Source organism: Limulus polyphemus, unplaced genomic scaffold (genome assembly GCF_000517525.1).
Source record: "Limulus polyphemus unplaced genomic scaffold, Limulus_polyphemus-2.1.2 Scaffold1791, whole genome shotgun sequence".
Lineage (NCBI taxonomy): Eukaryota > Metazoa > Arthropoda > Merostomata > Xiphosura > Limulidae > Limulus > Limulus polyphemus.
Window position 1 is genome coordinate 123,889 of NW_013667401.1, and position 12,971 is coordinate 136,859.

General features: G+C 31.5%; 1 protein-coding gene across 1 annotated transcript in view; it reads left to right on the forward strand.

Moving 5' to 3' along the window:
- The window catches only part of LOC106464945 (DNA (cytosine-5)-methyltransferase 1-like), a 100,778-nt gene that overhangs the window by 82,074 nt on the left and 5,733 nt on the right, over nucleotides 1-12,971 (forward strand). Inside the window, 6 exon segments of the mRNA XM_022392761.1 lie at nucleotides 2,798-3,000; nucleotides 3,499-3,610; nucleotides 6,165-6,314; nucleotides 7,846-8,012; nucleotides 11,231-11,471; nucleotides 12,327-12,443. Coding sequence (XP_022248469.1) covers nucleotides 2,798-3,000; nucleotides 3,499-3,610; nucleotides 6,165-6,314; nucleotides 7,846-8,012; nucleotides 11,231-11,471; nucleotides 12,327-12,443 — 990 coding nt within the window.

Sequence of the window (12,971 nt, forward strand, 5' to 3'; positions counted from 1 at the left end):
TTTTTCAACCACTCGTATGACCATCATCAGGTAACTGTCTCTATTTTGTGAAATACTGCATGAGCAATCTGTTCCAATTTAGAAAACATATAGGGTGACACCTGTGTTTTGATTTAAATTAGGTTTTAGTTCACGATTAATTAATGCTTCTTTTATTTTTCATCTATTAATGTTGTTCTCATTGCATAACGTTAACCATATTGTGATGGGCATCCTGTACTGCACATGTCATGGGATCCTCTTTCCTCATGATTACTTGGCTTAAACTGTCCCATAAACATCCAGATCTTGAGGGCATATAATGCTTTGGCCATCCATTGTGCATAATGCAGTGCATCAGGTGCTAATAAATTACACTGCACAAGGAGGAATGCCATCAGGAAAGGTTATGGTTAGTTCAAGAAGCTCTTGGTAATCATCTCTAGGTTGACTGGCCTGAAGTTGTCTTGTTGCAAACTCAATGACACTGTCTTTAGCTTCCTCTGTGGCTTCTGCTATTTCATCATAGTCAGCTGCAGTTTCATAACTGAACTGGTCCATGTATTCCCAAGATTGCTCGAATTGATTGAAAATTTCTGTATGTGGACCAGAGGAAAGCCCCTTGCAATCTTTGAAAATACATGCCAGGAGAAGTTCTACGATATGATGCTGGTGTACCAAATAAAGAATATGTGTTTAACCCTATCACCATGGGATAAACTGCATATCCTGAGGTTTTAGTGTCTTATATTCAAAATTTTATTAATCTATTTTTTGTTTATGTTATACTAATTAGTATAACATAATATCTTAGCTAATAATCCATATGTTAATAGTATACAAGTTTTGTATTCTTAATTTTATACAGCAATATTTTAAAAAGTCCTGAATTTCCCCTAGTGTGTTACATCTTCTCTATTTTATCCACCACCCCTCCAATAAGTACAAAATTCAACATAAATTACTCAATACAAAATCATCATTGCTCAGACAAACCATAATTTTTATAGCCTTCAATTTTGTATGGTTACAGAGCTATCAAATAAAAAATCAGACCTCTCTTGCCACGCCCACCTGTCGCATCCTCTCTTTCAGGTTTTGTTAATAGTACTCTCTTACATTTAATTCTATATTATCAACAACCAATAGAAAGCCAAGGTTTTCATCTATCAAATGACGTATTGTATATCATCGTTTTCTGAATGGAGAATTGTCACTTTCACTGTTAGTACAAGCTTTTTTCTGATGGGAAAGATAATGACTAGCTTGGATGAATTTATAAAGGCTCTTGTCACATAGTTGGAAAGCCAGAAAAATTGTGAGAGTTAGGGGAAATTGTCTACTTTTTGCATGTTATTATTCTTTGTTCTTTGGTGCATTATTTAGTTAACTGAAAATTATTTAGTGCATTACTACTATTAGTACAAAAAAGTAGGGTTAATGTCATTGACAGTTGACAGCAGAAAGAATAATAATCAGGTGAGTACTTTATTTATTATTATAAAAGTAACTAAAATGTAAAAATAGGGATCTCTTTAGGTTATTTAAGGGTAGATTAGGTACAATAAATAGTAATAATAATAATATAATAAAATGTTTCATGAGGCACACATGCGAGCAGCTCGTGGGTTATGTAATTTGATAGCGTAATGTGACCTCCATGTTCTCCAAGTGATTTACAACTTATAATGGCATGAATAGTAGTTAGACACAGTTCAAAGGGCAATATAACAATAAAATTTAATGATAAATAGATGTATGCTGTTACAAACTTAGAGCTACTTAGTATAAACGAATGTAGTTTCCTGTTACAACTTGAAGTCATTCTAGAAAGAAAAACGGGTTAATTAGATTTATTTTGATTTTATTTGGTGGTTACAAGGTCGGTCAAATTGACCAATCTCATATAGAGATAGAGTAGAGAAAATAACAGATAAAATATAAAGTCTCACTGGAAAAAAAACATTTGAAATGTATTTAGGAGATTTTACAGATTACACAAATGAAACTTGAAATTTTTGAGATGAAAAAGTATTTTGATCTTAACATGAAAATCACTTTGCACACAGACTATTCAAAACACATAATTGATATATTCATGGACAAATCTTTAGTAAAAATACTTCATTTAAAAACTGATTTGTTGTTTACTAAAAGTTTGCTAAATTTTGTGAAGATACACACACTATATTAAAAGTTATAGTATTAAAACCATATGCAAGTAAGAATGGTCCCGTGGTCAGTCCCTGGGACTGACCCCCTATTGAGAGAGAGTTAATAGAAGCAAAATTAAAGAAGCATTAATTATTCATTAACTAAAACTTAATTTAAATCAAACACAGGTATCACCTTATATGTTTTCTAAATTGGAACAAAATGCTTACACAGTATTTCACAAAATAGACAGTTATCTGATGATGGCCACACAAGTGGTCGCAAAGTTGTAAAAAAAAGTTACGTAAAAAAAAACAATTCACTCAAAAGCTGTATCTTTGAACTTTTATTTGAAGTTAATGTTTGTTACCTGAAAGATATGAAGTTTCAACATCAAGAATGATGGAGTATTGGAATTTTATAATACTATGATTTTTTGTGTGTTATAATTATTTTTATCTTTAAAGTTCTGCTAAATGTGTGTATAACAGTTCAAAAAATAGTAAACCATTTTTTAAACTTTTACTTTATATCTAATGAAAGCATAAGTGTAACTTATACGTTCAGTTTTATATTCTTTGAGAATTAGTTTTATCTATTTTTGTCCTTATACGAGACTTTTTGTAAATGTGAACTTTATCTAATATAATGTTTTCTTTCCCAGAATTCTCTTATAGTATCATACTTGAGCTACTGTGACTATTATCGGCCAAAATATTTCTTGTTGGAGAATGTGAGAAACTTTGTTTCCTTCAAACGCAGTATGGTTCTGAAACTGACCCTTCACTGCCTCTTACAGATGGGTTACCAGTGCACTTTTGGTGTTTTGCAGGCTGGTAACTATGGAGTCCCACAAACAAGGCGGAGGTAAATGAAAAAATTGCTTCTTAGCCTCACTTCTAAAAACACACAAATACCATAATGCTGGTTCATTTAAGAATAGCTTTATTGAATATGATAAGAAATACAGTAGGTCTTTTCCACATGATAATCATCGAGTGGAAAGAAGCTGTAATGATGTCACATGAACATATTTATCAAAATATTATGAACTCTGTTTGTGAAGGCATTATCAAGACTTGTTAAATGTATTCTTCTCATTGAAAAAAGTTAGTTTAACATGATAAAATATTTTATAAAACTTCTTTTTTAATAGGATATAATTTTTTAAAGAACTGGTGAAGTCCAATTAATCACTAGCAGGAAAAAAAAAATGTGAATTTTGATTTTAATACTTCAGTAATTATCAATACATTGCAGCCTTACTTTTTTAAAGTGAGGTATTCAGTCAAAAACATTTAGGTCTTCAATGAAAAATATTTTTCTAATGAAGAATTTTTTATTAAACTTTTTTTTATCTTGTAGAGCTATAATCCTGGCAGCAGCACCTGGTGAGAAATTGCCTTACTACCCTGAACCCACTCACACCTTTGCTCCAAGAGCATGTCAGTTGTCTGTGATGGTAGATGACAAAAAGGTATCATTTGACGAGTTTTTTTTTGTAGTTGTGTGTCTGAAAATCATGTAATTTATATGAGCAGATCTGAATGAAGTGGAAAATTTAATCTTGTGAAAACTAATAAAATCAAACGTATTCCAATCTGTTAACAGATTTGGTTATTTTTTGTATTTTGCTGAAGTGAACATTTATACAATGTAGCTGTTGACTGTAGTAAATTGATAATTAATCCTTTAGTCCTTTCGCAGTGTATTTTACAGGACCTTGTTACCACCATGAAACCATGAAGGTACTTAATGTATCTTCATGAAATTTGGCAGGTTTTAAATAAACAACATTACAAGTTTTTTGTATATACACAAAAAAAGTTTTTAATTGAATACATTTTACTAAAAATTTGTCCAAGAATATAAGAAGTCAGAGTGTTGACTACTTTAAGTGCAAAGTGATTTCCATGTTAAGGTTAAAAATACTTTTTTCTATCTAAAAGTTATGCAGTTTCATGCAATACTTCATATATTCACAAACAAATCATTTTAGTTGATAAAATACTTCACTAAAAAAAATATGACTTTTTATATGTGAAAGACTTATAATGTTTACTGAAAGACTGCCAAATTTTGTGAAGATATACATACTATATTAATAGTTAGTAGTATCAGATCTATAAAGACTTTAAATGAGTTAAGAGGTCACATGGTTGGTCAAATAGACTGAACCTGTGTTGAGAGAGTTAATCTTTGTTCTAACAGCACACATGCTCTATTTCTGTGACCAGTTTTGCTTGCTGTTGTATCAAATCAATCTGCCTTTACTTGATCACTGACTTCTCACTTTTCCTGCAAATGTGCCTCAGCAGAAGCTTGAGCCTCTCCAGTGCTAGAAATAAATTTTGGAACACCTAGAAGCTGGTTTACTCCTGCTCCAGATAGGATCACTGGCAGGTGTTTCACTTGTTTTTTCCCAGTGAGATTATTAAGAAGTTTGCTATCTCAGTGAACTACAAGTGAGGTTGTTGGCTGGAACCGTTTCTTTAAGTTTTTGACAAGTTCTTCAGGAAAGCAATGTCGAGGTCTTTGGATCAAGGAATAGTTGGTTGTTTGCTCCTGCACATCATAACCATGCTGTGAGTTGTGGCAGTAAGGACATGTGTTGCCTTTCTGTAACTCAACTTGGTTCTGTCCATAGCTGCTGCTAAGTTGGGAGTGATAATACTTCTTCTTGCCCTCATTTTAGGTTTAGAAGATGATTCTCCAATTATTCCTCCATCTTCATCACTGTTATTGGTATTGTATTCACCAACCTCATCATCACTGCTATAGGATGATTCCCCAACAACTGAAAGTTTCATTCATGGTCTGCAGTTTCTACTCTGCATGTTGTTTCCTGTCCATACTTGCCTCACTTCTTTTCTCAGCCCTTGATTTGTTTAAAAAAAAGAATCTTACCTGTCTGGCCCATGCACCCATGATGTCCTCTTTCCCTCTGAGCAAGAAGAAAGTCCTTATTTTCTGGGATCTTGATCAAAGTTATGGGATTCCCATTGGTGATGTCAAAAAGATCATCCAAATTATTGACAAACTGCTTCATTAGCTTGCTGTGTTTTAGTTTTCCATTTTAATTTTTTCTTTAGCTCTGCCCATTTTTACAAAGATTTCCACGAAGGAATTTTGATATTTTATTAAATATTTATCTTTCTCTGCTCCTGAATAACTATATCACACTGTGTAAGGTGCAGTGGAATTAGTATTGAGTAATTAGTTTTATATAAAACATTTCATTTTCTATATGTTACTAGCTGTTTTTAGGTATAAACTTTATACTATTTTACTCTTTTCATTATGTTGAACTTTTAAGATACTTTAATGTTTAATTTCAAAATGAATCTAGAAGTAGCTGAATCTCAATACTGTGAAAATGATTAATGATTAGTGTTAAAATGCTTTAGTGTTAAATTGAGTGGAAATATAGAGTAGAATAAAGTTTTTCAATATGAATTTGAATGTACAATATTACATAAATTATTGAGTTACATATTAAAATATTTGAATTTGGATCAAATATTAGAAAGAATGTCTTTCACACATGAGATGTATTTTGTAATTTTAAGTTAAAAACATATTTTTATTTGTTTCTTTTTCTCTTCTATCTTTGCTAAAATTTTATTTATAGTAATATGTTAGTTATTTTACTGTGCATATTGTTTCTAATCATAATACTGTTATTTTTTTATAATTAGATAGCAGCTGTTTCTAATTACTATGAAAATGTTTAATAGTAAAAGTTTTTTAACAAAAGTTTATATATTTATTTGTAATTTGGATTTTACATCCTGTTAAAAGTAAGCATCACTAAATTTTCTGAACTAGTGATTTATTCGGAGCTGCCACTGTAACAACTTTATTTTTTTGCTAAACATTTAACAAGTTTTTGAAATGTCTTCCTAAAATATTTTATTATTTAAGTTATAATTTCTGTCATATTGTAACAGTAAAAAATTTTTTTTGTCCCAGTTATGCTTTCATACTTGAAAATGTCTATCCCAAAATAAGTTAAAAATGTTTGTTTTCAGTTCTTATCTAATGCTAAATGGACAACTTCGGCACCATACCGAACCATTACTGTTCGAGATGCAATGTTTGATCTTCCTGAAATAAAAAATGGAGCTAAAGCAGAAGAAATCCCTTATAATGGAGAGCCTTTATCTCACTTTCAGAAACTTGTAAGATTATTTTATTGTGATTCTTTATTTTCCTTTGGAAATTTTTGTGCTGTAGTTGTTTATTATTCAGCAACACTAAAGTTAGCGTAGAAAGGAATTTTATGTAATGTATGTTTATTGATTTTAGTGTTCAGTTGATTTTGATAAACTATATGTAGGTAAAGTATTATTTGAAGTGTAACAACAATCTAATATTTTTGAATTATATCTAAAAGTACAATCTAGTCCACTAGACCAGTACAGTTTTTTAAGCAATAATGCTTATATATTATACCCAAGCACAAATTTCATCTGCTTTACATGCTTATCTTATTCCCCAAGTGCCCAGTGTGATACGTAGTGTAGATATGATTGAGAATTCACTGTAGTTTTTCTTGTGAAGTAAGTACCAATAATTTTTTTTACATAGAATTTTCTTATAAATATAGGCTTCTAAAGATATTGTTAACAAGTAATGATGTGGTATTTTTATTATTTTATGAATTACTAATTCTTTTACTCCCATGGATCTGTGTCACCCTCTAAAGCATTGTCATGCATACTTGAAATTATATACCATCACGTAGAAAGAGTATTTCTTTCCAGTCTTCCCACATTTTACCATTTTGAACTTTCTCATAAAATTAAAATGTGTCCTTTTGCTTTTTGTTGTGTATTTTAAAAATAAACCTGACATTGAAAGAGTATAAATGTGTCAGTACAAGAGTTAAGGAAACTTAGATCATCCTATGTCATGATACATATATTTATTTTTGAATGTGAGTGAAAAGAAAAGCCATTAAATGAAAGTAAATCTGAGTCAGGAACACTGTGCTTCATTTTTTGTAGTTCTGTTAATGTCTAGTTTAATATTGTCATCTTTTCTTTACTAAACATAGAAATTAAGCAGAGTGAAATTGAGTAATTCAGAAATAACGTGAACATATTGTGGTAGTAAATATTCTGTGGTAAGGTACTTTAATATGATGTTTAGAAGATTTATCTACTTTAAACATTTTTAAATGGACGTACTATGTGAGAATATTCAGGTTTCTGTACTTCAGTGAGACAATAAAGCTCACTTTCAGTAATATCTCTCTCTCCCCCACACACACACTCATCCTGGTGGGCATTATGAAGCAATCATTCTCCATCTCATTAACTTAAGAGTTAAGTAGTTTATTTGATGTATATAGATGCCACATGACTGGGCATTGTACACCATATTTTCCTGATTTTCATAAATTGCATTTTTCCTAAACAAATCTTAAAGCTCATTTCTGTCTTGTTATTTCGATACCTAGGATAACAACAAGAACAAAACAATGAGATTTTAATGAAAGGTGTTTATCTATTATCAAATCTAAGAAATTTTTTATGGTTCTGACTAAATGATATGGACATTTTCTGATGACATAAATCCAAAATGGCTGTCATTTGGAAATTGAAACTCGTACAAAAAATGGCTTTTAGCATTAGGTTTATTTTGGTACCATTTTTGAAACTTTCATGATGGGGTCATTATTGTTCACATCATTTGTTTGTCTTGAAGATGCGAGGGAAACATTGCAGTCCTGTTCTTAGAGATCATATTTGCAAAGAAATGAGTTCCCTGGTTGAAGCTCGTATAAGAAATATTCCACTGGCTCCTGGCTCTGACTGGCGAGACTTGCCCAACCTGGTTCTTCGACTCTCTGATGGCTCTTACACCAGAAAACTGTAAGTTTATCTTTCACATACAGTTATACTTGTCATCTTGAGGTATTACATTTTGTGTATTAGATAGAGTAGTCATGTATTGCATAAGTATGTGTATGTACTTGTGTGCATGTGTAATGTATAATGAGAATATACAGATCTACAGATGTGGGTGTCGAAGTTTGATTAAGTTGGCTCCTATCTGCATATTGAGAGAGTGGAGGTATCCCACCACTTTTGGTGTTTTTTGTGCATAAGGGTCAGGTACTGTAGATCAGGTTCTTACCTTTGGACTAGCTTCCATACCATGTGGGTTTTGTCATTTCATACGAATCTTTTTTGTCACAACCATTCCCTATCCCTGTGCACACACACACACACCCTTCAGTGAATGACTGGTTACCACTGGCAGGCTTCATTCTCAGAGCTGAGACATCTATTCTTGCTCCAACTCAATATGTTGTCAGTCTGAGTATTTTTTTCCATCACATATCTTAGTCTGGCTTAGTCGAGTCCCATCCAACTCCATGCTATGGAACAGGAACCCCGACTTTTTACTCCCCTTTCCTTCTCCCACGGCATGGTCCAGAAATTATATCTTTATGAATCCATCATATCAAAATTGGAGTGTATATCTCAATAGTCAGGAATTCCACAATCTATGCACGGATAACAAGGCTTACCAACACAATGTTTTAGTCCTTCTTGCTCTTCAAATGGCCATGTCTTATGGTCTGGGCTTATTAAGGGGAACACCTTCAGGCTTCACTTTGACAATTCCACAATGGTGTATTGCTTTTCCCGTCAAAGTGCACTTGTTCCAGGGCTCCTAGTTTTCAAACCTTAGATCTCCTTTATCAGGACCACTACTATCATATCACCCTATTAGCTTGCCATGTTCCACAGGTGATGACTGCAGTAGCATATCACTTGACTCGGCCCAACAGAATAGATGCTACATTGCAAGGTTTTCTGTTGAATTGGCTCTCCTTTTGAAACATAGATGATTGGTGGGTTGACCACACATTGGAACACTCAACTACTGGCAATTTGGATGCATTCTGTCAGGATAGAATGGGATTACCACTCTAGGAATTCCTTCCAATTCATGTATCATTTTTGTCAGTAAAGCTACAGTTGTACATATACAAGTTATGTAACTCAAACTGACTTGTGAAAAAGCTTGCATTATATCAATATAAAGTGACAGGTCAATGACATACAAAAGTGCTAGTCTTAGTAATATCAAGTAATGTTATGATAGATGTAAACATTAATTACATCAGGTATATTAGGTATTATCATAAACAGAGATGAACACACGTGACTTTGGCAATGTTATGTACAGCTATGAACGTAGTAACATTTGATAATGTTGTATACAGTTGCAGACATTAGCATCAGTAAATAACTATACATAGAGATGCAAATATTAACAACATCAAGTAATGTCACACACAGGTGCAAATGTTAGCAACACTAAATGTTAAATACAGATGAAAAATTAATGATATTAATGTTGTATACAGGTGTGTTTACACGCTAGCAGTGTTAGATAATGTAATATCAATATGCATTTAAACATTTTAAAAATATAAGTGACTGTGGATGTTTATTAGTAAACTTTTGTGTGTAAAGCATATCTAAATTACTATGGGTTTGTTTCTGAGAATCCCAGGAAATCTTCTGTGAAGGTTGTCTTCTTACACTTGCTTTCAGGTTGATCTCTAAAAGAAGCTGCCGGAAATTAATATGTTGATATATTTTTATATGGTAAGTACAGACGTGCATCAAAACTGGCAAAGCTAATATTAGAACATTCTATAAAAAAATATTTTCAGTTCTTGTTCTGTTATGAATTGATTGCTACTGTTTTTGAGGTGAAATAAGTATCTAAGGCTGAAAATAACAAATTTAAAAAAACTTGTTGAAATTGCATCTCTTTCGCACACTTCGAAAAATGTGGGTTTTGATTACAGTATCATCCAACAAACATATAAAAGATTAACATATGCAATCAATTATATGTTTTATTATTAAAGCATTGTTGAAAGTATTTAAAATTTTCAATATTTTTGACTTTATTATTTACTGTTTATTATGCATTGTGCTACAGAAATTCAAACATAATTAATAGTCATAATGAAATATACATGCTTCAGTTGTAGGTGAGAATTTGGTTATATTTCTAACTAGAACTATGCCATAAGCACAGTAATTTTAATATTATGACACATTTGTATAATTTAATTATTTTCAGGCAATGCTTGATGTTTAAGAATAGTCTAATTTTATGATAAGTTTATAAATATCAAACCTAAAATTAAGAGAGAGAAAATTGACCAAATTAGGTATCTAGGATGCCTTGTATCTGTCCAGCATATGTAAGCAAATATTACGATTAAAATTACAGTATGTTCTGTCAAATATTGGATATTATATGATAATCATTTTAATATGAGTACAGGAAGTCTTTTATTTACCTTGTTTCACTAGAATGTTGGCAACGTATTACGGCAATATAAATATCATTTTTTTTGCTATAATGCTATTTTGAAAATTTCAGAATTGGCTGAAACTACTTTGCACTGCGTAAAGAGGCAAAGTGCGTTGCCTCATTGTGCTCATCTGCATCACATGCAAATTTCAGTCGAGTTTCCTGCCATCTTTGGTACTGTAACAACTTAACTTGTCACATTGTGCTTATTACAACTCCAAATTGCCCAAACCATTCAAGCATGTCTGGAAAACAGACAGCAAACATGCCAGTGAAGAAGGCATGGAAGGCAATTAGCTTTATATATTTTATGTACAATATGTATTTATTTAGTTATTAATGTGACAAAGAGTTTGAGTACTTGTTTAATATTTTTTTAATAAATTATGGGCAAATAATATCTCATGAGAATATATATATCCCTTATTTATATTATTATTTCAATGGGAAAATACATTTATATTTATGTTGTTTCACCTAAGGTAATTTTTTTAGGAACACATCCTTGACATAAATAGAAGACATACTGTATTACTGTTCTGATTTCAAATTTTAGGGGCAGGCTTGTATGTTTACTGATCTATTTTTACCAGGTAATGTGAAGTATGTTTTTAAAGGTTTATTTCTCAAAACAATCAATTTTTTATTGTAGATATACCATTGGCTATGACATATTAAAGGAACTAGTAAAGTAATTTTTTTCAACTGACAACTTTTTACCACAAATATTTTGTATTCGCAGACGCTACACACATCATTGTAAAAAAAATGGTCGAAACTCTTTTGGTGGCTTAAGAGGAGTTTGTTCTTGTGCTGAGAGAAAGGCATGTGATCCTATGGACCGACAGGACAACACTCTTATCCCATGGTGTCTTCCGCATACAGGAAACCGTCACAACCATTGGGCTGGTTTGTATGGCCGTTTGGAATGGAAAGGTTTTTTCAGTACAACTGTTACAAACCCTGAGCCAATGGGCAAACAGGTACGTCTTTGTCGCAGAACATTAAACTGAAAAAATATTTTATTTTTTGAAAAGTGTTTTAAACTTTTATATGAATTACATTCTGAAGATATTGAATTCAATTATTTCTTAATTTGAATGTAATATGTTGAAGAGTTTCCTGTGTGATATAGGTAATATTTGTCAATTAATTACAAGCTATGTAAATATATGGTTGAATTATGTGGTGCATATTAAGAAGTTGGGTGTTATCCCAGAAGATTATATTCCATCAGGACTTCATTAATTATGATGAGCAACCCTCAATAAAAATAACATATGGAATTACATTTTGTATGAGAATTATAATATTAAAGTAGAGATCAGTAATGAATTACATAGTTCAGATCTATTAGTTCTACATCAATTTGCCATTTTACATGTCATTCTTTTATCTGGAAATTAAACATCTATAAAACAATGTAATACCTAAAAACTTCAGTCATTAAATTTTTTGCTTGAAAAAATTTAGAAAAAGAAGTATAATTTAATAAGGGTTGAAATTTACTTTTAAACAACTTGCAAAATTTTGCAAGTGCAGCTGTAAGTAACTTGCTGAGATGGAAGATGCTTACAAAATTTATTGTACACTGTTAATACACGTTTTACATGGTCATTAGGACTTTGGAATATGTTGATAAAATGTGTTTACAAAAGAGAATTCATAAATTTAATTCTGTATGTTGTTGATTCCAAGTCCAAGAAATGATTGAGGATTTAAAATGATTTACTTTCAAAAATATTCAAGTGATTATAATATCTCATTCAATATGCATATTTAATTTGCAATTAGCAAATATAAAATAAGATCCGTGGTTCTATTCTTTTTTTCAACAGGGTCGAGTTGTTCATCCTGAGCAGCATCGTGTGGTCAGCGTGAGAGAATGTGCTCGGTCACAGGGGTTTCCTGATCACTACCGTTTCTTTGGTAACATTCTTGATCGACATCGACAAGTAAGTTTATGATTTCTGTTCAATAATAAATCAAAGAATAAAGAAAAATTAAAATTCTGAAGAGAGAAGTGTAGTTAATAATGATGACAACAAAATATAACTTAAACTAAGATGTTGCTCAAGATTTGTTCACTATGCAGTCTTCTTAGAAGATGTGGGATCACAAAAACTAAAAAAAGGGAGAATGATATACGTGCAGAGCTTGTAATTTTTAACAGTTACGTCAGGTAGAGGGGAAAGCTGTTAATTGTATTCTTACCTAGATTTGAATATCATTTGTATAGATAAGTGACATGCATGATTGCTTCATGCAGTTGTTTGAATTCAGTGGTCATCACTTCTTCAATATTTTTGGTTCTTGTTTTTTCACTCAATTCTGTTGTGAGCTATAACTTTTAAAATGTACTCGCTATTTACTTATTTTGCTAGTATTTTGGTGTAACTAAACTGTATGTTTGATGAATAAGAATAATTTTCAAAGTTTGATTACTGTATTTTGGTGTAACTAAACTGCATGTTTGATAAATA